Below are 22658 nucleotides of genomic sequence, written 5' to 3' on the forward strand. Positions count from 1 at the left end.
TTAAGTTTAGGGACTTTTTTTATGTCATTTGAGAGTAATGATATCAGCAACATTCCAGTAAGTAGGAACCGAGAACTAGGAACTATTATATCGTCTCTATGTGTTTCTTTCATATTCATAACTTCTGTTTCTAATAAAGGATATTTTTAAAGAAGCATTTAAATGACACATAATTAATTAAAATATAAAAACGATATATATATATAAAATTGACAAAAGTTTTTTGTAATGTTCTGTTTTGTTTTTAACAAAATGTTTCGATACTTTATATTTAAAAAAGAATTATATACTTAAATGCGTTATAAACATATAAAAAATTATAATGCTATATCAAAAATAATACAATTTAAGTAACTTAATTCATAACAACACATATCAACAATTTTATTAATCAGAATATTTTAATATTAATAATATATAATTACATATATATTTTAACGTCTTTACCTCAAAAACGGAATATCAGTCAGAGTAACTATTTTATTAATATTTACTTTTATAATTTTCTATTTCTTCCTCTCTGAGGTTTTTCTTATAAATGTAAATTTATTTGTAATACTTAAGCATTTCCTAAAGACCGTCATTTTTGTTTTTCTAACATTCATTACAAGGAATAAAATTTATTAATTAAGTTGCGAATATGTTTTTCATATCGAAAACTCAAGATATCTCGTACACAAACTATCCCCAGAACTCGAAATATCTCTCTTTAATGACATGTTCGCCAACATTCAAGACCTAACAATCAAATTTTAAGATTGGAATTGAACGCAGCATGAAAGTTAATTTCTTAGAGTGAGGAACTTCACAATCACATTTCTTAGTAAAAAATTGAATATTATAGTTGATTACAGTGATGTTATACGTAGAATACCATTATTGATCATATTATAGGAATAATATAATTTTAAGGGTTATATTTTTAAAATATGGCAGATCGTTTAACACAGTTGCAAGATACTATAAACCAGGTAATTGATTGTGTAAATTGTGTAAATAAATATAATATGTAACAATCTAATTTTTATGTTATTCCAGCAGGCAGAACATTTTTGTAACAGCGTAGGTATTTTACAACAATATTCAACACCTAGTAAATTTCCTGGTTTTGATCGTGTTGGAACACCTCAACCGCATCAACCTCAAGAAGGTACTTTTATGTATAATTTATTTTATTAAATTTCATATTGGCAGCTTATATATGAATTATACTTATATTTTAGATTATGCAGCCTTGTTTGCAACGCTTATAGCAAGATGTGCAAAAGATATTGATACCTTGATAGAAAGTTTACCGAGTGAAGAGTCATCACAAGAACTACAAGTTGCAAGTCTTAGCCGTCTTGAACAAGAAAACCAAGAAGCTGGCGAACAACTAGAGGAAGTTGTAAAACAAGGAGAAGCACTTTTGCAAAGGATTCAAGCTGCTTTGCAAGATATTGCTCAAAGTCAATTAGATATGCAGGATCCAGCATCTACGTCTATAATTAATATTAATCTTAACACTAACTCAACTTTTAAGCAAGAAAATGTAAGCTCTGTAAATACTGTATCTTCGAATAGCGCACATCAATTGTCAGATCCTTCACCTAATTCTGTAAATCAATGATATATTTGTACTATAATTTGATTTTTTGATAAATTTATAAAGGAAATAAATTTTTTTAATAGTGTAAACATTGTCAAAATATTAAAATTATTAAATAAATCTTAAAAACTGTTTTATATTTATAGATAGCAAGAAATTAGTTATAGTTATTAGTTAGAAATATCACGTCCCGCGCCCCGCGCGATCCGTAGCACGAAAGTAAAATTGGTAATTTCTTTCAAATCAAGGTAATTTAAAACGTTTATTTGAAACCGTGTTTACAGTATTTGAAGTGAAAGGCAGTTAAAGCCGTTAAAAGCTATATCTTGCGGAAACTAATCTATGTTTTTATATTTACCTAATTATGTTTTTATAACGATATTAAGACAATTTAAATTGTAAACAAAGTTGGCAGTTGAACAAACGTTGGGGATCTTCCCAAACATTTTCAAAAGAAAGACCCCGACGTTTTTTCATCACCGACAGATATAAATAAATGTAGCGACTCAGAGAAGTCAGTATATTAATTACCCTTCGTCTATTGAATACAAATAATTAATTACCGTTCGTCAACCGAATGATTAGTAATAAATATAATTACGAAGAGTTAGTTATCATTTTGTCTGTCGAAGAGTTAGTAATCATTACATATTGTTAATTTACTTTCGAACAACTTTAATCCTCTCCCGTGCCAGTATTCCCGCACATAGCACGTTAGCCGAAAGTGGAGCTTATTGCTAGTTGCATTAAACGTCAGTTAACGCTACCAGACGCGGCAACTAAATAGAACGTAACATGAAAATATATTTAATAATTTATTTTAACATGATATATATCTATAGTTACGTTAAATATAAAAGATAAAATGATAATAATTTTTATATTTATACTATTTCTTAAAAAGATCTATGAATGTTTCTCGTGGTATAGATATTTTTCCAATCATCTTCATTTTCTTCTTCCCTTGTGCTTGTTGAGCCAATAATTTCATTCTTCTAGTGATATCACCACCGTACTGAAATAAAAAAGATTAATAACAAAAATATATAACAATATACAATGTATGATATAAAAAAATTATTTACCAGTTTCGCAGTTACATCTTTCTTGTATGGTTTTAAAGTTTCTCTTGCAATAACTTTTCCACTTACTATTGCTTGAATTACTATTTCAAACAATTGACGTGGAAGAATATCTAGCAATCTTTCACATATTTGTCTACCTGTTGTACGAGCCTTGCTAATATGTACAATAGTACTGAGTTCTTCTACTACATTACCATTTAGAGCAATATTTAACTATAACAAGCAGTTATTAATGTAGTGAAGTAAACTATAAAATATTTCAATACAAAATTATTGCATTTATAATATTAAAAAAACTATAATTACCTTTAAAATATCTGTAGGCTGATAATTATGGTCTTCATAATCAAAAGTACCATACCCCGAAGTTGCTTGTTTTAATGTATCATGGAAGTCAACAATAATTTCGTTCAGTGGCAGTAAAAATTGAAACAGTGTTCTATTATGACCAATATCTTTTGCTGTTTGTTGCACTCCACGTCTTTCAAAGCATAAACTTAAAACAGTACCCACATATTCAGCTAGTATCAAAATTATAAGTTATAAGTATTTTTTTTTAATTAACTATACTATACGTAAAATTTAATTAATAATATATTAAATATACTTGGTGCTATAATAGATCCTAATACCATAGGTTCATATAATTCTTCTACAATGTTAGGATCAGGAAACTTTGCAGGATTATTGAATGAAATCATATCAGTTTTGTATTCTTTAATATTCTTTTTGCCAAAAATTTTTGCTTTATATGTAACGCTAGGTGTTGTCACAATTGAACATGTACCATATTCTTGCTCAAGTCGTTGCATAAATACTTCCATATGTAGTAAACCTAAAAATCCAAGTCTCCAACCATGTCCAAGAGCTACACTAAAAAAAAGAAGATATAAAGTGCTTAGATAAAGTAAGTAGATATAAAATATGTCTATTATTTTGTACCTGTATGTCTTCCATTTTATTTAACTGATTTAATAGGCTTAGAAAATATTAGAAAAAAATACCTAGTTTCCATTTCAATAGTAACGCTACTATCATTCAATGTTAATTTTTCAATAGCAGTTCTCATAACTTCAAATTGCGATTTTTCAATTGGATAGACGCCTGAAAAAACCATTGGTTTTGGAGTTTTAAATCCTAATAAAGGTTCAGCAACATGATCTTTTAAATATAATGTATCTCCAATAATCATTTCCTTGGAAGATCTCATGTTGCATGAAATACATCCTATTTGACCTGCGAACCTAAAATATACTATTATGTTATTATATTATGTTATATTATTATATAATTAATAATGTAATATTTTCATAAAATTCATATTTACAATTTATTTACATTTTCTTCAGAAGGTCTCAATAGTGACATATTTTTAACTTCGTACGACTTCTTAGTATACATTGAAACAATATGTAGTTTAAGGGATAAAGATCCTTCCTTAATATATATCAATAAAATTGTTCCTTTATATTTATCATACCAACTGTCAAATATCAAAGCTCTGAAAGGTTTGTCTCTACATACATCAGGTGGTGGGATTCTTTCTACTATGGCATCTAAGACTTTAAGCACTCCAGTACCTAATTTAGCAGATATTTTTAAAACATCCGACTCTGTTATATCAAATAATGTTTCTAATTGATTTATAACTCTCTCAGGTTTGGCAAATTTTAAATCTATTTTATTAATTACTGGTATTATAACTAGATTATTTTTCATAGCTAAGTGAAAGTTAGCCACAGTTTGTGCTTGTACACCATCATTAGCATCTACTACCAGAACTACTCCTTGGCAAGGAGCTAATGAACGATGTACTTCAGCAGAGAAATCAACATGACCAGGTGTATCTATTAAATTAAGAAGATATTTAATTCCTTTATATGTATAATTAAGTGAGGCTGTTTGTGCTTTAACTGTGATTCCACGTTCTTTCTCAACTTGTAGTTTATCTAATATTTGTTCACCAGAGTTAATTTTCACTGCACCTGTTATTTCCAAAAGTCTATCAGCAAGTGTGCTTTTGCCATGATCAACATGTGCCACAATGCTAAAGTTTCTAATATTTTCTATTGGTAAATCATATTCTTTGGTAACTTCTGAATTTGTAGAATAAAATCTATTAAAATGTTGCCTACAAACCAAACACATGATTAATATCAGTTTCAAACAATATTTTATCCCTTTATTTAAAATATTTAGAATTTTAAACATAAAAAGTACAGAATATTTGAAAAAGGGGTATAATACTTACCTTATGCGTATTTGGTTAATTTTACAATTTCTATGAAGTGACCATACATCATAAATAAATTTGTTTATCTTCATAATGAAATGATATAGTCGTTATTTAAGCACCAAAAGTGCGCAAATAGATATTCAAATATAATAAGTTGTCTTTATTAACGTATTATTTTCGGTTCTATTCATACATATGATTTGGTCATACATATAGTTATAATATAATGATTAAATCATTATTTTGTACTTTATTAAAATTTTAAATTATATCGTTAACAATATTTACGAGTAAATAAGAAAATTTAAAATTAAACTCATACTGGACTTTTCATTGATCAATCAACGATAACGTCAACAAAATTGTTACTTAGTGTACAAATAATGAGGTTATGTAGATTATGCTTATATATATAGTGTCTATCCAACGAGATGAGACAGTAAACGTAAATATTATTTGACTGCTACAGCTGCAATATACAGATTAAACATACTTAATCTACAATCTACATATGTATCTCCGTATATATTATTGAAATGGAAGAGTTAGATTCATTACAGAATATCAAATAGAATATGGAATATATTGTGATGTCTTTATATAAAAAATGTATGTAAAATTAAAACAAGAAGTATCAGACAAGATTACTTTGCTGTAAACATGGGGTAAAAAATTCTATCGCATTTAATAAACTTAGAATCTGCTAGATCTAAATTTTAGTATAATGTTAAGAAATTAAATTCGATACTCGTCTTAAATTAAGAATAATATTAAAGTAACTGTTGATGTTGCTAAACACTATAATTAGGCTTAAATCATTTCAGAATCTTTAAAAATTACTAATTAATTAAAATGATAAGCCTCTATCTTACGTATATGCTGTATAAATTTAAATGAGTATAATAGTGAGTAAATGAATATTACGAATATGGAACATATAAGTGAGGTCAACAAAGTATTACAACATATTTATACACAATTTATTAGTTTCATATTGTATGAGATCGTATCATTGCAGTCTTTTACTTTTGAATGGTAGGTGCAGACTGATTGGATGATTTGGAATCTCGCATAGAAGCGCTACGTCTTCGCTTTAGTTCTTCTTGACGTCTATTCTTAGCTTCCTTTTGTCGTTGTGCTAACAGCTTCGCATACTCTGCTGCTTGTTGCTTGCGAGCCAAGCAACGCCTCCTCTTTAGAGCCAGTCTATGCCTCTTTCTCTATATAAACATATTTTTATTTTATCATAAACTCCTTACTTTTGGAAAATTTTAACTGAAACAAAACAACAATACGATATAAATACATATATGTACAAACCTGGAGTGTAAGTGGGGTAATAAGACGTTGAATTTTAGGGGCTTTCGACCGCTGTGGTTTGCCCTCTTTTTGAATTGGTCGTTTCACAACGAATCGACGGACATCATCTTCCTTGGATAAATTAAATAGCTTGCGAATTTTGCTCGCCCTCTTGGGTCCTAAACGGCGAGGTACTTCCTTGTCAGTTAAATCCGGGATATCCTGTAAGAATTTAATCAACTTATACATTAAATGCTTCGCTGTACACTGAGAAAAAGTGTAAATTATATAACACAGTCTCCCAAGTCAACACGATAGTTAATCTTCCATGTTTACGATAGTATCGTAAGATAATAAGTCAATTCTAAGATATACCCTGAAACATGGATTATAGAAAGTACAGACAAATTAATACCTTTTCTCCTTTTTTGACAATGACGAGAGCAAGTACTGACAGATTGGAATCGACGATGCATCCACGAACAGATTTACGTTTACGCTCACCATCACGTCTAGGTCTGTAGCATGAATGTCCTTTTGAGAGCAGTAAACGTACGCGCCCTAGATACAGGAATTTTTAAAAAATTAAAATCAATGCATTGTACCAAATCTATAAAATTCATAAACACATGAAGTTGTTACAAACGAAATTAAAATAGAAAATGCTTGTGTTACCATTAGTCAGAACACCCTGTTTCATAGGAAATCCTTGTTTATCATTGCCGCCTGAGATACGAACGACATATCCTTTCCATTCGTTACCAAGAGCATCAGCCTCTACTTCTGCGCCCATACGCTTTTCATAAAAAATTCTCAGCTTATGCTCATCGGAGATTTCAAACAGTTTCTGACATCCTGTTGCAGGATATGATACGTTCAACTAGAAAACACATAAATATCATACAGAATATGCAAAGATTTAACAGCCTTTGTCAGTTTATTCAACGTACATAATCAAATAAAAAATGTTCTATATACATAGCTGCATAAAGCTTTATCAAAAGGTTAGAACAAAAATCCAAATTACAAGGGGAATTGTAAGAAACTCGTGATTACTATGGTATAAAACAATAGTAGATATATCACCTTGTAGTAAGACTTCAACTGACTTATATTTATAAAGTATTTTTTGCTTGATAATAACCATAAAATATATTCATAAAGGTCGGCTGTTTATACTTGTACAGTGAAATATAGGTTAAACGTCTAAGACATTTTAATGAGGTTATGTTTATTTCCATTCTATAATAATGAAAATTGTAAATCTTAATGCTCTATATGAAGAAAAATTAATTATTTTTACATATGACCTGCTTTATGTTCTTCATAATGACAAAGTTAATTAAAATGTGTTATATTTTAATACTGGTTAAGCATACAGATAAACGAATGTTTCATAAATTAGATATATCTAAAATTATTCATAACATTTCAATAGACAAATTTGCATGGAAACAGTTCGTAATATTTGTTAGGTTTTCAAATTTACATTGGTTACGTACTTTCATTGTGACAAATATCAAGCAGTGCAGCGACCTATAAATAGAAAGATCGTATATCACACTTGCGGACAATGAGCACGTAATAGAGTACGTATACCGGATATCCGGTTTAAGTCCAATGAAATATTAAAGTGAAAATAACAATAAACAAAATCCTCATAAATCTGTAAACAAATCATATTCATATTTATGTTTATTATATTCGAAACGTTATAATATATGTCGGGTTTACATTAGAATTATGGTTAGGGGCGTAAAACGAATTTTCGTTTAGATTACACGTTGTCGTTATGCAATAGAGAAGACATTGGCTAGTGTAAATACAATTATCATAGAACCGGACAAGTAACCGTGGTAATTAGATACTCGAGAAACTAATGACAATGATCCTAGGTTCAATAACGAATCCGCGGTCGACGGGATGATAGATGAACATACAAAATCTAAGTCGGACGCGTAATATTCACTGGTCATAAAGGGTTACTCTTTTCGTCGATGAGATTGTCACGTAATTTTTAGAGTTGGTTGGTGAAAATAAAATATAGTTGAGTCGTAACACAACAATTAACTTTGTTTTAATCAACCTTTATTGTGAATTCACCAATCACAATGTAACACGCATTGAATTAGCATAAATCACAATTCACTCCAACCATGTTATGTAAGACTTAGTTACAACAATACATTAAGTACGCGACTTATAAGGGTAGAGACCGATATAGATATGTTGACTATTCTAAGGATACAGAATAAGTGAAGTTTTAAGTGACGAAGTAATAAGTAATGAAGTAATAAGTGACGATACTGTGTCTGAGGAAAGCTAGGGGTGGGTGTGTCTAAGGACACGGGACTATCGGATTTGTTGATGACAATTTTGGTTAAGGAAGTGAGGGCAGTAGACACTGTCTCCGATTGGATAATAAGACGGTTGGTGGACCAGGAAGGGTTTTAGCCGCCCTCGCGAGAAAGTTGCTAACGGAACATACCAGATGTGGAGAAAATCAACTTTCTAAGCTAACACGTGGTAGACAATAAACGTAAAGGGAAATCTAAGACAGGAAATACTCGCTTGGTCCGAAGGACCTTAACTATGAAAATGCCAAGGTCCCTGGTGGGCACTTAAGACTATTGAGGGTGCGCGCCAAGGATATGCAGACATCTGGGTGCCATCCTGTCCGTAGTGTGTGGCCTGGTCTCTGATGTGAATTGACGTTACAAGATCGCGAGTGAGAAAGAATTTCCCGTTCCGATGATGCCACAGAGGAAAACTATATTGGGGTGTGTCTAAGGGCACGAGATTATCGGATTCGTCGAGAAAAGCCTTCGTTCAGAAAGTAAGGGAAATTCACGTTGCTGCTAATTGGTCAATCTCCATATCGGTGGTTAGAAAAAGATGCTAGCCGCTCTCGAGGGATAGTTGCTAGTGGGAGACGCCGTTCGTTAAAAAATAGGTCTCCCCTATTTTCCCGTAGTTGGGACAAAGATTGTTTGTTTATTTGAAGGACTTTAGTTAGCTAAATCTTAAGATTTATAACGGGCCCTCGGGCTAGCTGAACATGTACTGCGGAGACGCATCGACATCTGGCAATCATCTTACTCGAAGAATAGGATCTGCGTGTGGAGAGCTACGGGACAGAGACCGTTGGAATGTTTACTGTCGAGTGTTACAACTATTTCCTTTTTAAGGAGAGCTATAGAATTACTCCATGCCTTTGTTAGACAAAGCGTTCATCCCGTGACCGCGACTATGTTTGGCGACTGGCTGTCGCCTCGAGCCCAAGCTCATTATTACAAATCTCGAACACATACAATCGGATTGAATGACGACAATTGCTTAATTACGGCAATGGTTAGAACCTAGATTACAGTGTTAAGGGATTTTCCCAAAGTTCCAAAGGGAAGGTTCTGGGGTCCTTTCATCTGCGATAAGTAGATAATAATAGTAATAATAATAGTATTATTAGTAGTATAATAGTAGTAATAGTAATAGTATTATTATTTATTATTATTATTTATTCTTAGTCCGTGCCTTTCGGCTTTGGACGACTTTCGGTTTACATCTCTTATACTGCCCTTACATCACATCTGTTTCTCTCACTCTAGCACTTCTATTATTATATATTGCTTATATCTATCTATTGCACCTTGCTTGCTCTATCTCTAATAACTAACTGCCAACTTATATCTAACGCTTATAACTAAGTGCTCATTCCTTCTTTGGCTGCTTCCTTGCTGTGCTCGCTCCCTGTCGTTCCTCCCCCTCTTTTGCTACTCTTCTCTTCTCTGTTATCGCTTTCAGTTCCGCCAGTCCTTCTCCAGTCTCATTCAGTATTTCTACCATGTTCCTTGCTCTTCCTGTTATCTCACATTCCTCTACCACGTGCTTCAAGTCCTCCTCTCCTTTTTTGCATAATCTGCATCCTCTTTCTCCCTCCTCTTTCCAGTGTTCCCTTGCCCTGGTTTCGTTACCACATCTAAATCTTGCTACCATACTTCTGTCCTTCCATTTCATCTTTCCTTCTAGATACTTTGGTAGCCCTTCTTTTGCTATGTTTCCGTAATATCTGTTTTTTTTTTTTTTTTTTTTATTTATTTGTTGAAATTACAATCAATTCTCGCGTTGAGAATTTTCAGTAATTTTTCTGGCGTGGCGCAGTGACATGGCTATTTATTTACAATAAGTTAATACTATTATAGCTAGGTATAATTTATAAGGATTATAAGTAAGTGCATATGCTTAATTTGGATAATTAAGTGAATCTGACGTTTAGGTCTAGCGGGTAGTGCCTCTTCAGCCTGCGAGTCTGGTCCGTCGTATGGAGTAGTCCAGTGATTAGGGGGTTTTGGTGTTTGTTGATTCTTTTGCTGTATCTGTTGCTATATTTTGCTATTTCCTCTTTGACGGTGGGTATCTTGAGGTCGCGGTGTATTGTTTCATTGGTTACATACCAAGGTGCGTCAATTAGGGATCTTAGCGTTTTCGATTGAAAGCGTTGGAGTATTTCAATGTTGGAGTTACTTGCTGTTCCCCATAGTTGGATTCCGTAGGTCCAGACAGGTTTTATTACGGTCTTGTAGAGGGTAATTTTATTCTGTATATTTAGTTTGGAGCGTCGGCCCGTGAGCCAATAGAGTTTTTTAGTTTGTCCTTTAGTTGCTTCCTTTTATCTGAGATGTGTGTCTTCCACGTTAGTCTCCTGTCCAGGGTCATGCCCAGGTATCGGACTGTGTCCCTGCTAGGAACTGTTGCATTGTTGATGGTGACCTGGGGGCAGGTTTGTTTTCGGAGCGTGAAGGTTACGTGTGAGGATTTCTTTTCGTTGACTTTGAAGCCCCATTTGTGAAACCACTTTTCCATGGAGTCGAGACTTCGCTGGAGAGTGGATGAGGCTATTACCGGGTCAGCGTGGGAAGCTAATAGCGCTGTGTCGTCTGCAAATGTCGCTATTGTTATGTCATTTGATATAGGTAGGTCGGCAGTGTAGCTGGAGTACAGTAGGGGTCCGAGGACACTACCTTGGGGTATGCCGGCTTCTATTGGGAATGTTGCGGAAGTGGCGTCTAGGTATTTAACCATGAATTGCCTATTGGTTAGGTAAGATTTTAGGATGGAGTAGGAGGGGTGGGGTAGGATCTTTTTAAGTTTGTATAGTAGCCCTTCATGCCATACTTTATCGAATGCCTGTTGGATGTCTAGGAAGACCGCTGAGCAATATTTTTTCTTTTCGAGTGTTTGGCTGATCGTATGAGTTAGGCGGTGGATTTGCTCTACTGTAGGATGATGTTTTCGGAAGCCGAATTGGTGATCTGGGAGTGTTTTCAAGTTCTCTAGGATTGGAAGGAGTCGGTTCGTGAGCATCTCCTCGAATAGTTTGGACAGGGTAGGTAAAAGACTGATTGGGCGATAGGAGCAGGTTTCGTATATCGGTTTACCGGGTTTAGGGATGAGGGTAATCAATGAGATTTTCCAAGCCTTAGGATAGTGTTCCAGGCGAAGGATAGCATTAAAAATCGATGTGATGAGTGCTATCCCTTTGTGGGAAGTTCCTTGATTGCTCTATTGCCTATTAGGTCGTGTCCTGCTGCTTTCTTGGGGTTTAGGCGACTGATTGTTTCTAGAGTCTCAGCAGAGGAGAAGGGTTCGATAGGAGGGGACATTTGGAAGGGGGTGTGCAGGTATTCAGTAACGTCCGCGGCGGTTTGGGGGAATGGGGTTTGAATACTTTTGACAAGTGATTTGCAAACAGGTCGGCTTTTTCTATGGGGCTTCGCGCCCATCCACCTTGCGGACGGCGGATAGGTGGGATTATTTGTGGGGGGCGTGTGAGTTTCCTGGAGGCCTTCCATAGTGAGTAGTTGGCGTCGGCTGTGGGGGATAAGCTGGCGAGGTATTTTTGGAAACAGTCGTTTTTATAATTTTTTATGGTTTTGGATAGCTTTCTAGTTGCGTTGTTTAGTTTGCGTTTGTCCTCCGGTGTTCTATGGGTCTGCCATACTCTTCTTAGTCTTCGTTTTTCTGCTATTTTTTTAGTATGTAATGGGGATATTCTTGTTTGCTGTTAGATGGCTTTGTCGGTGTGGAGAGGCGGATTGCGTTTATTATGCTCGTGTTTAAGTATTCCGTGGCTGCTTCGATATCTTCCTTTGTTTTTAGTGGGGTGAAGGCTGAGGTTGAGTGTGTAAAGACTTCTCTGAAGAGCTGCCAGTTGGTGTGTTGGTTGTGAATGGTGCCATTAGGTGTATTCTCGATGATTGTTGAACTGACTGTTGCTATCACGGGAGAATGATCAGAGGAGAGATCAGCCGAGGAGTTGATCTGGACGTGTCTTGATGGGATATTTTTTGTTATGAAGAAGTCGAGAAGGTCGGGTATTTTGTTGGTGTCAGTGGGCCAGTATGTGGGTTCGTATGTGGTGAGGTATTTGAGGTTGTTGTTTGTTATGCTGTTTAAGAGGTTTTTGCCTCTTGCTGTAACCAGTCTGCTGCCCCATTGGATGTGCTTGGCGTTATAGTCTCCTCCAACTATGAATCTGTTGCCCAGGGTGTCCAGGAAGTTATCAAAGTCTTCTTTGGCGATGGAGTGTCTGGGAGGGCAGTATACTGCTGAGGTGGTGATTGAGCCATGACAGTCTTCTATTGCCACGTTTGTTGCTTGGAGGTGGTCTTTCTGGAATGATGAGAGTTCGTAGTGCTTAATACTTGCTTTGATTATTATTCCGGTGCCACCGTGGGCCTTTCCGCTGGGGTGTTGGGTATGGTAGAATTTGTAACCATTTATTTTCAGGTAGCTCTTGTCGGTGAAGTGGGTTTCCGACACGAGCATTACGTCGATTTGCTGGTGTTTTAAGAAGAGTTCTAGTTCAAGTTTGTGTTGCGCTAGACCGTTGGCGTTCCAGAGTGCTATGCGCCTTGATTTTATTTTGAGTCGGGGCGTGCTAATTTTTCCACGATGAGTGTTAGTAGCGATAGCAAGTGATTTATTTGCTCAGATTGTTTCTCTATTAGCTTTTCAAGCCTTGAGGAGTTGTCTGTGTTTGGTGGGTTGAGGTCACTGTTTTGGGGAAGGTTCCTTTGGCTGTTCGGGTTGTTTTGGATGCCTTGTACTGCTTGGGCAAAGGAGGTTGAGGTGGAGATGAATTTGGTAGGACTGTGCGTTTGGTTGCTTGAGGGGGTTGGGGTAGTCGTGAATTTCGGCGGGCTGGGTGTTTGGTTGGATACCTCTTTTGCCCTGGGCTTAGGGTACCTGTTCGTGTATAGTGTTTTATATGCTGGGCAGCCTTTGTAGTTGGCAGGGTGGTCCCCTTGGCAGTGGATGCATTTCGCTGGGGTTTCCGGTGATTTGGCGCACTGGTCAGTGGAGTGAGAGCCTGCGCATTTAACGCAGCGGAAAGTATGGTTGCAGTATTTCTGCGTATGACCGTACCTTTGGCACCTTTGCACTGCACTATTTCTTTTTTCACGAGCGGTGGTTCGATCTTTACTATCGCGTTCATTAGGCGACTGATGTTGTAGATTTCCTTATTGTTCGGTTTTTGTTTAATGTCTAGGAAGAATAAGGATAACGGGTCTTTCGAGACTCTATGCCTTATATTACTTACGTTGACGACTTCGTGGCCGAGGTTTGAGAGTTCGTATTTTAGTTCGTCTATATCTGCTGAGTGGTGTATGTTTCGTAGGACCACCCGGAAAGGCCTTTCCTGTTTAAGTTGGTAGGTGTGGGAGTTGGCGTTCAGGGTCCTGAGTGTCTTGGTGAGTTTTCTGTAAGCTTCTGGGTTCGTCGGTAGTATTTTCACCTTGTTGTTGCTTATCTTGAGGTTATATTCCTCCTTGCTGGTATCTCTCTCTAGGGACTTGGTCATTGTCTGTATGTCAATGACGTCGTCCACAAAAATTGGTGGGGGACGGGGGATTCTCTGTGAGTGTTGGTTTGATGACGGTTCTACGATTTCCATGGCGTCGTTTGAGGATTCCAATACGGCGAACCTGTTGTGTGTGTTTATTTGCGTTGCTGGTTCTATTTTCCTCTTCTTTGTAGTGTTAGCGTCGTTAGTGCGGAGAGTTCTGCTACACTTTTGCCACGGGGGGGGGGGGTAGCTCGGGGTAGCTGCGAGTCTGCTCCGGAGAGCCTGGTCGCGGTTGCTGGGCCATCATCGAGCTAGTTAATTCGGAATGAACAACTAGTCGTGAGGCTAGTATTCGTGTTGGGGTTAGGTGCGCGGGATTTTCTTCTCCCTAGGGGGTAAGGGGCACTTAGCTGTGTTCTCTTTCGACGGTTGGGCGACACGTGTTGTTTTCGAACTACGCTGGGCACTAGAGACACGTCTGCACGCTTCGGCACTCCACAGCGAACTGAAACGACAAATGACAACATTATACCATGATATACTGACACAAAGACGCAACACACAGAAGAAACTAATAGAGAATGCTTTAAGCTTGGCAAACTTACCGCCCGACGAATTTGCATACACCATAACCAAAACCCAGGACACATGGCTCTGATCGCAGAAGAAGCGGTCCATATAGTCAAATGCATTCCGGTACAAGTAAAAGTACGACATACAACAAAATGCTACTCGGAGCTACCCGTTTGGCAAGGGAATCGCACCACACAAACTCCGCCCGGACGTACGCCAAACGTGGCAATATTCAGCACCATCGTCGTTGGCCACGAGCGGAATATACACCCAAAAGGACCTCGACGCACTTCGGGACCACGTCATGTTCCCGGCAGAAAAATCTGCAGTTTTGAACACATTGGCCAGAGGAGCAACAGGAAAAACAATCGTCCCTGGAACAGTAAACATTCTGGGAATAATGGACGAAAACACATTAACGACAATAGCAAAAAATACCGTATCAAGCTTATGGAATGGTTTTATGGAATTTGGAACTGTCAGTGCAGCAATATTTGGAATACTTAAATTTAATTAATATTTAAATTAATTAAATTTAAATTAATATTTAATTAAATTAATATTTAAATTAATCAAGACGATAATAGATATAGCCATACACGGATACCAGTTACGTGAAACTTACGGATGTGGAATCGCCCTATTAGGAGCAATATGCGGCTCAATTACCCACCTGCTACTATACCTCAAAGGAAAACGAAATATCGATGATCAAACGGCACAACCTAGAGGAATATCGATAACACCAGTAGTCACTCAACAACCAACGCCATCTACATCCGCCTTGAGCGAACTCAGAGACACCATCAGTCAAATTTCCTTTGGAAATTTGAACTCCAAGGGCGGGGGTGTCACGTCCCGCGCCCCGCACGCGCCGTAACGAGAACAAGAAAACTATTCTATACAAAACGCGCGAATAAAGATTTGAATACACAAACGAACACACGGCGCCGCGAAACTAAAGGAAGGATTAACAAAGTGAGGGGCGACTAATAAATCCAATCAGTATAAAATAAAATAAAATAAATAAAACCAGCTAACGGATTGAACGAGTTACGAACCAAACAAATAAACCAGGAAATAGGAATAACTACGGAAAGGGAAATAATTGAAACGCCAGAAATACGAGTATATATAAATATATTTTAATCAATCAACTTGAAGAGTTACATATAAGTATAAACATATATGCTAGGCACGTAATAAATTAGTAAATATTAGAGTTAGCGCTTATAATACTATGCAATAAATACAATATTATCAATTTATGAAATATAAGTATATACAAAGTTAAAAACTAATACATACAATATTGTATTATTAAAGAAATAAAAGTTACATTGTCAGAAACATATATATATGTGTGCGCATTCTATTAAACTGATACATATTTGAAACTAGCCTACGTTCCGGTAAAGAATTATAAAATAAGAACTACATTACGAAACATGCATGTCTATATATATATATATATTATATTCTAAACTAAACTACTATTAATGTACGCTCGAATCGACAATCTAAGATACAGGCTACGCTCCGGTAAAGAGTTATAAAATAAGAACTACGCTACGAAACATGCATGTCTCTATACAAACATATAAAAATCTATATTCTAAACTACTACTAATCTATGTGCATTCTACAATCTAAAATACATACTTAAAACTAGCCTACATGCCGGTAGAGCATTATAATATAAGAATTACATTACGAAACATGCATGTCTCTATACAAACTTATAAAAATCTATATTCTAAACTACTACTAATCTATGTGCATTCTACAATCTAAAATACATACTTAAAACTAGCCTAGATGCCGGTAGAGCATTATAATATAAGAATTACATTATGAAACATGCATGTCTCTATATAAACATATAAATAATTTATTTTTCTAAACTAAAACTACTATTAACAATCTACAAAAGAAATAGAACACACAACGCAACACTTGGGACTAAGCGACAACCTGTCAATAGCCCAAACGCTCAAAGTAATTAACACCGCAACGACCTGAGTAATTGCATACAGAAATTCTATCATCAAACACAAATATGTAAACACACACTAAACGCACAATAATCTAGAAACAAAACCTTCAATACTATGTTGTCACACTACAAGATATATATGTATATATGAAATCAAATGATTGACACATAACCTCAAATACACAACACTATATCACTAAAGAATCTGAATGAAAATCACTTTGCCAGAAATATATACATATATACGCGTGCGTGTGTGTGTTCTATCTTATTAAAAGAAATTAATATAAAATAAATAATTAACATTTCATTTCGTATGAACACTATATGGGCAAGAGAAATATGCATATAAATACGTATATATATATATGTATGTGTGAGTGCATATGTTTTATATTATCGAATACTCTATAAAATAAACTACTCGAAACAATAAATAATGCAATCGAAGAATTACAAAACATTGTAACAAGTGACACACAACATAAACATATATATATATATACGTATATTCACACGAGTTATACTATTTAATAATATTAATAAATAAATGTTCTAATTGCGGTAGAATAAGGAAAACGAGCGACAGACGAAAATTACTTCGATATCAAACAAAACTAAAGACCCGTCACTAAAAACTTTACTGATGACATTTATGAGCGGCCATGTTGGATTTACACGCGTCATGGCGACAGGAATGTTAGGGATTAATGGAAGTCAGGCGCGAGAAACAAATCATGAAAACACATTGTTAACACTTTTCTTTAATAAATTTTATGGGAAACTACAAATGTAAAAATATATATATATATATTTAAATAAAAGGGGGAAATATAAAATTAAAAAATTAACAAATGTAAAATAGATAACCTAACACTATCAGACTAAAAAATATATATATATATATATATATATATACACATATTGAACACAAAATTAATAATAATAAGGAACATCAAAACAGCGAACCAACAAAATTGAGACAGCTACAATAAATCAAAATCGAAGCAAGGAGCTCCGGGATAAATTTCGCTGAACTCACACATACACCAATAGCGCACAACAGGGGAAATTCCCTTTCTCCCAGAAGCATGGTGACGAAGATGCGCCTCCAAAACCTCTTCGGGAATTTCATTCGCAAAACGAACTTTCACGCAACGCTCGGTATCGACGATTTCAACCAGAGGGGGTTCCCTCTCCAATATGACGGTCTCCGCATCGAAGAAATTCTCGTCGAAAGTAACCAAATCGTCAAAACCGAATTTCGACACAGCCTCGGCACCAATGTAAAACAGTTCCTCCAAACTCCCCGACACTCGTGGTCCATCACAAGGCCGCATGCGCTTGATGGGTTCCCCCGAGTCGCCCATGGGCTCTTCGGAATCCCTCTTTCGCTTGGGCTGAAAACAACACGGTATATTTTAAATAAAACGAAACAGGACGAATCAAGCAGACTAAAAACAAGACTAAATACGTACCAGGGAAGTCTGGAAAGGAACCTCTGATAGAAACGACTCAGCAAACATGGTTCGAACGTCGATCACCGAAGCCTAAGGAAAATAGCAAAAAAAAAGGGAAAAACAATCAAAATCACAAAACAATTTTAATATGCAAACATCCAAACTTACGCAAAACAATTCGATGGAGGAGGTCTTTGTTATGGGAGAGCAGCGGAGTTGCGCGTGTTGCCCGAGCAAACTTTAAAATGATAATGATGCTGCAGCCACCAGCCCTTCCACGCGCCGAAGAAACACCGGTAATTCCCACGGTACAGCACGTGGAAGTTTCTCGCGGAAAGGACTAGATCAGCGTGGAATGCTTCAAATCTCCTAGACGCTAGCTCAGCGGAAACACAGGACTGATAAAAAACTAAGTCGAAATATGAAATTTACATTTTGTCACGTACGATTCCAAGAAGCCCAAACTGCAACATCCCGATTCCCACGGAAGCGTACCCCCAGCGGACCACCACCCCGTGGGGGATGGCATTATAAATAAGCGATGCAACATAGCGCAGCGTTCTTTAATTCTTTATTCGTTCTTCAGTTCATTATTCGTTCATTTGTTTGCGATCGTTTGTTACTACGGCTCATTATTCTTTGCGTCTAGAAATTTGTATAAGTATTTTGCGTTTCGGGGTCTTTAGTTTTTCGATAAAGAGAAGAGAGTCGCGATTAAATAAAGTAAAATTTTAAGTCTTCATTACGATATCAATTCAGTTAGCAAGTCACTCAATTTGTATCGAAATAGTTTAATAAAGTAAAGGTTGATAGAAAACTATATTCGAGATTAAATAATAAACCCAACAACCTTCGACGATCACCGGGACAGCTGGAGTGATGGCACCAGATAGCACCTTTTCCTCAAGGTAAGCAAATTAAATTTAAAAAAACTTTCTTCTTCTCTGGCAATCTCGTTGTCCTCGAGAATTGAATCAAAACCTCCTATCATCGATTTCATTTACGGTTTTAAAGATAGAAATATTGCTTAAATTTTAAACAAAGGAGTTGTCCGTTGTGTCGGCTTGTGCGAACGATGTTTTCAGCTACTGAAACACCCACTGATCTTCGCATTCCTCCTCCCATTGTTGGTAAAATATTACCCATCTTTGGGCAAGGCTTGCGATATCACACAAGTCCCGCTCAGAAAGGACTAATAAATATATCGTCGGGGTCAATTGAAAATCAAGAACGATACCGGTATTGCTATTAACCGATATTCTTGCCATTCTTGCATGCGATTATAAGAAAGATATAACAAAACAATCCCCCCTTCGGGAAATTAACCAAAAGATCGTCCGCTGTGCCGGCTCGTGCAAACGGTTTTTTCGATTATCGAGAACACCCATCGATCTTCGCCTTCCTCCTCCCACTGTTGGTAAATTATTACCCGTCTTTGGGCAAGGCTGGCGAAATCACACGAGTTCCACACAGAGAGGATCGTTAGAATTATCCTCGATAGCTAAACTCAAAAGGCAAGAAAATCGTGGCGACAGAATCCATCGGGGTAAATGAATTGAGTTTCGGTCTTAACAGTGAAATTAAAAGAGAAGAGGAAGTCAAACAAAAAAATAAATTTATATAAAACAACAAACAATCTCACATTCCTATCTAATCCAGCAACGCCAAAATATATATATCTAGCTAATCAAATATATATATATAATAACCTAACCCATTTCACATTCAAGTAAAAATCCGTTCGACGAGGAAAATTATTTATTGTACCCAGCTTTAATCCTCTCCCGCGCTAGTATCCCTGCGCATAGCAGGTTAGCCGAAAAGTGAAATTCGTTTACCAGTTGCATTAAGCGTCAGTTAACGCTACCCATTAAACGCAAAGGAAAATAATAAAAAATAAAATATTTTGAAATAGTCTTTGGACTATTTCTGGTGGCAGCAACTACCGTATTAATTAATAACCTAAATCGGAATTAAATACACAATAATATCATTTTAATTTATTTCCTTTCCGATTAAATTCAAAACTCAAACTCAACTATAAAAAAAAAAAATTTTTCAGTAAAATTCAACCTTAGATTTGATCGATTTAAACAAACAAATTGATACGTAACAAGTGCGTACAAGGGTTTCATTATCTGTGAGAATTTAGGGACGAATTTTCGGAAGTAAGAGGCTAAACCTATGAATTGCCTGAGCTGTGTGACGGTCGTTGGCGCAGGTAAAGAACTCAAGGCGTGTATTTTACCTGGGTTGGGACGAACTTCTCCGTCACGAATTACATATCCCAAATAGAGTACCGAGGTCTTTAGAAAAGAACATTTTGAAAAGTTGAAAGAGAATCCGGCTTTTACGAGGGTATCTAATACGGTGTTCAATCTTCCTAGGGCTTGATCTATCGAGTCAGCAATAATTAGGACGTCATCCAAGTAAACAACAACGTATGAATACGCGACGTCGCCTAAGGCATTGAGAATGGCCCTCTGAAAAATGGACGGTGCATTTTTCAATCCGAACGGCATAGTTATGTACTCGTATTGTCCGTCGGGTGTAACGAACGCAGTATACTCTGTCGAATTAGGATGAATGGGAATCTGTGAAACCCGCTGGCCATGACCAGGCTAAGAAAGTATGTCGCGTTTCGTAATCTTGCGATTTGATCAGCAATAAGGGGTAAGGGATACCGATCCACGACCGTATTTTTATTTGGCGCTCGGAAATCTACACACAATCTATCTGAGCCGTCCTTCTTTTTCACGAGTAACATAGGGCTCGCGAACGGCGAATTTCTAGGCCTTACAATTTTTGCTCTAATTAGTTCACTTATTCTCTCGCGCACTATTTTCCGCTCTTCCTCGCTAAGTCTGTAAGGGCTTCTTTGTACGGTGACGTTAGGGTCAATTAGACGTATTTCTAACTGGCCCGTACTTACGCGAGCACGCGGGAAACCCGTAATGAACGAATCTTTGAATTTTTCGAGAACAGAAATTAATCGATCTTTGTCGTTATCAACTACATCAGTGTCGACCTCGTTAATGTTGACCGCATCTTCCGCGATTTTACTACAGGCGTTAACCATTTTTGTCTTACAAATATCGTCGCTGTTTCGTGTAATGTAATATAATTTCGTGTAAAATTTCACGAGCAATCATGATATCGTATTTTAAGTTGCTATTCGCAAGGACGTGAAAAGTTATCTTCAATGTAAAACCGTTAATACATACGGTGGACAAAATCTGAGATGTACTTTTAATACAAGTATTTCCTATTCCTCGCAGTACTACTACGTGAGTCGTTCTTTTGCCAGAAAATTTCGAGGCTGCGGATTCTTTAATTAACGAACATTCGGCTCCAGTATCGAAATAGAATGGGAACGACTCACCCAGCTGACTTAATCTACTGGTTGGGGCTTCGCAGGCATCGACACGATGTTCGTCCTCGGAACGATGTTTTCCTTCTCGCAGCAACGGGCAATGAGGCGCGATGTGTCCCTTCTTATGGCATTTAAAACACGATACTTTTGACGATGTGGCCGGTCGGTTTTCCTCTGGGCGTCGGGAGTTCTTCCTCGGTTCCAACTTCATCCTCTTGCGGCACTCCATTATTTTATGTCCGCGGGTACCACAGTAAAGGCATCTCACCTGGTGGCCCAATAGCTTACGTCGTTTGGCTTCGGGTTCCGCCGGTGAATTTCCTGGCGAAGATGTCGGCTCCTTCTCGTAACAGAAGGGTCTCATTTCGTTCCGAAATTGGTCATCCGTCTTGATGTCACTCTTGAGAGCCAATCGTTTAAAACGTTGGAACGTTTAATCGTTTAAAACGTAACATTTCAATGGAATTTTATCTCCGATAGCGGTGGATGGGCATAGGTTTCTAATGTGACACGCAGTGTTCACAGCTTCTCCCCACAGGTAGTCGAGGAGCCCCGACTGGATGAGCAAACACCTAGACATCTCAACCAGGGCCCTATTTGCTCGTTCTGAAACTCCATGTTGTTCGGGGTTCCTTGGGACGGTCTTTCTGAGCAGAATGCCTTTCTCCCTCAGTTAGCTCTCAAAATTTGCCCCTGTATACTCACCTCCATTGTCGGTATGGAGAACACTTATTTTGGACTGATGTAGAGCCCCCACTTCCATCTGGTATTCCTTGAAGCACTCAAATACTTCGCTCTTTCTGTTGATGATCCTAACGTACATGAAACAAGAGAAATCATCGATGAAAGTCACAAAATAGTTACCTCCACCTAATGACTTGCGCTGAACTCTGCCACTGACATCGCTGTGAACGATTTCCAAAGGACGTTGACACATATGATGAGCTGTCTTCGGGAATGGCAGCTTTGCCATTTTTCCCTTCACACAGACTCCATATAGTTCATCGTGTTTCTTGGAGTCCTCCTTTACGCTTCTTCACAGTCTCCAGGTTTTCCACGGAGACATATGCAAAAAAGATAATAAACATAATTAAGGGGGTATTCTAGCCTAGAAATTTGAAAAGATCGAAAAAAATTTTTTCATATTACCAAGGTATAGACATTCAAGAATATGCCCTTAAGGATTTTTCGTGTTTCAAGGG

At 36.7% G+C, this 22658-nt stretch overlaps 4 protein-coding genes across 5 annotated transcripts; 1 reads left to right on the forward strand and 3 right to left on the reverse strand.

The window, feature by feature from the left end:
* Window positions 1-881: 881 nt before the first annotated feature.
* LOC117237333 (mediator of RNA polymerase II transcription subunit 21) lies at window positions 882-1677 on the forward strand. 2 transcript variants are annotated; one of them, XM_033501165.1, is made up of 3 exons: window positions 882-971; window positions 1039-1150; window positions 1224-1677. In XM_033501165.1, exons 1-3 carry the CDS (start codon window positions 930-932, stop codon window positions 1607-1609), a joined length of 540 nt encoding a protein of 179 aa, XP_033357056.1. In that variant the 5' UTR covers window positions 882-929; the 3' UTR covers window positions 1610-1677. The 2 variants fall into 2 exon arrangements, with proteins under 2 accessions (XP_033357056.1, XP_033357058.1); XM_033501167.1 differs by having other exon boundaries at window positions 1042-1150.
* A 715-nt stretch (window positions 1678-2392) lies between these two features.
* On the reverse strand, window positions 2393-4998 carry LOC117237331 (translation factor GUF1 homolog, mitochondrial). Its single transcript, XM_033501163.1, has 7 exons — window positions 4925-4998; window positions 4001-4804; window positions 3678-3917; window positions 3281-3546; window positions 2980-3194; window positions 2674-2886; window positions 2393-2603 (listed from the first exon to the last, which is right to left on the reverse strand). Exons 1-7 carry the CDS (start codon window positions 4996-4998, stop codon window positions 2478-2480), a joined length of 1938 nt encoding a protein of 645 aa, XP_033357054.1. The 3' UTR covers window positions 2393-2477.
* Window positions 4999-5865: 867 nt separating this feature from the next.
* LOC117237332 (40S ribosomal protein S6-like) lies at window positions 5866-7806 on the reverse strand. Its single transcript, XM_033501164.1, has 5 exons — window positions 7711-7806; window positions 6884-7088; window positions 6624-6769; window positions 6230-6430; window positions 5866-6129 (listed from the first exon to the last, which is right to left on the reverse strand). Exons 1-5 carry the CDS (start codon window positions 7714-7716, stop codon window positions 5932-5934), a joined length of 756 nt encoding a protein of 251 aa, XP_033357055.1. The 5' UTR covers window positions 7717-7806; the 3' UTR covers window positions 5866-5931.
* Window positions 7807-17551: 9745 nt separating this feature from the next.
* LOC117237334 lies at window positions 17552-18541 on the reverse strand. The gene is made up of 3 exons (XM_033501168.1): window positions 18252-18541; window positions 18102-18173; window positions 17552-18023 (listed from the first exon to the last, which is right to left on the reverse strand). Exons 2-3 carry the CDS (start codon window positions 18147-18149, stop codon window positions 17610-17612), a joined length of 462 nt encoding a protein of 153 aa, XP_033357059.1. The 5' UTR covers window positions 18150-18173; window positions 18252-18541; the 3' UTR covers window positions 17552-17609.
* Between the last annotated feature and the right edge of the window lie 4117 nt (window positions 18542-22658).

This window comes from Bombus vosnesenskii, unplaced genomic scaffold (assembly GCF_011952255.1).
Source record: "Bombus vosnesenskii isolate JDL3184/JDL3185 unplaced genomic scaffold, Bvos_JDL3184-5_v1.1 scf7180000013370, whole genome shotgun sequence".
Lineage (NCBI taxonomy): Eukaryota > Metazoa > Arthropoda > Insecta > Hymenoptera > Apidae > Bombus > Bombus vosnesenskii.

Coding starts and splice junctions, on each gene's coding strand:
- LOC117237333 (XM_033501165.1), top strand. CDS start 930: ATGGCAGATCGTTTAACACAGTTGCAAGATACTATAAACCAG. Junction 972..1,038: donor TGCAAGATACTATAAACCAG/GTAATTGATTGT, acceptor ATGTTATTCCAG/CAGGCAGAACATTTTTGTAA. Junction 1,151..1,223: donor ACCGCATCAACCTCAAGAAG/GTACTTTTATGT, acceptor CTTATATTTTAG/ATTATGCAGCCTTGTTTGCA.
- LOC117237331 (XM_033501163.1), bottom strand. CDS start 4,998: ATGAAGATAAACAAATTTATTTATGATGTATGGTCACTTCATAGAAAT. Junction 3,918..4,000: donor GAAGAAAATGTAAATAAATT/GTAAATATGAAT, acceptor AGTATATTTTAG/GTTCGCAGGTCAAATAGGAT. Junction 3,195..3,280: donor AGGATCTATTATAGCACCAA/GTATATTTAATA, acceptor TTTTGATACTAG/CTGAATATGTGGGTACTGTT.
- LOC117237332 (XM_033501164.1), bottom strand. Junction 6,770..6,883: donor ACAGGGTGTTCTGACTAATG/GTAACACAAGCA, acceptor TCCTGTATCTAG/GGCGCGTACGTTTACTGCTC. Junction 6,130..6,229: donor TTACCCCACTTACACTCCAG/GTTTGTACATAT, acceptor ATGTTTATATAG/AGAAAGAGGCATAGACTGGC.
- LOC117237334 (XM_033501168.1), bottom strand. CDS start 18,149: ATGTTTGCTGAGTCGTTTCTATCAGAGGTTCCTTTCCAGACTTCCCTG. Junction 18,024..18,101: donor TTCCTTTCCAGACTTCCCTG/GTACGTATTTAG, acceptor TGTTGTTTTCAG/CCCAAGCGAAAGAGGGATTC.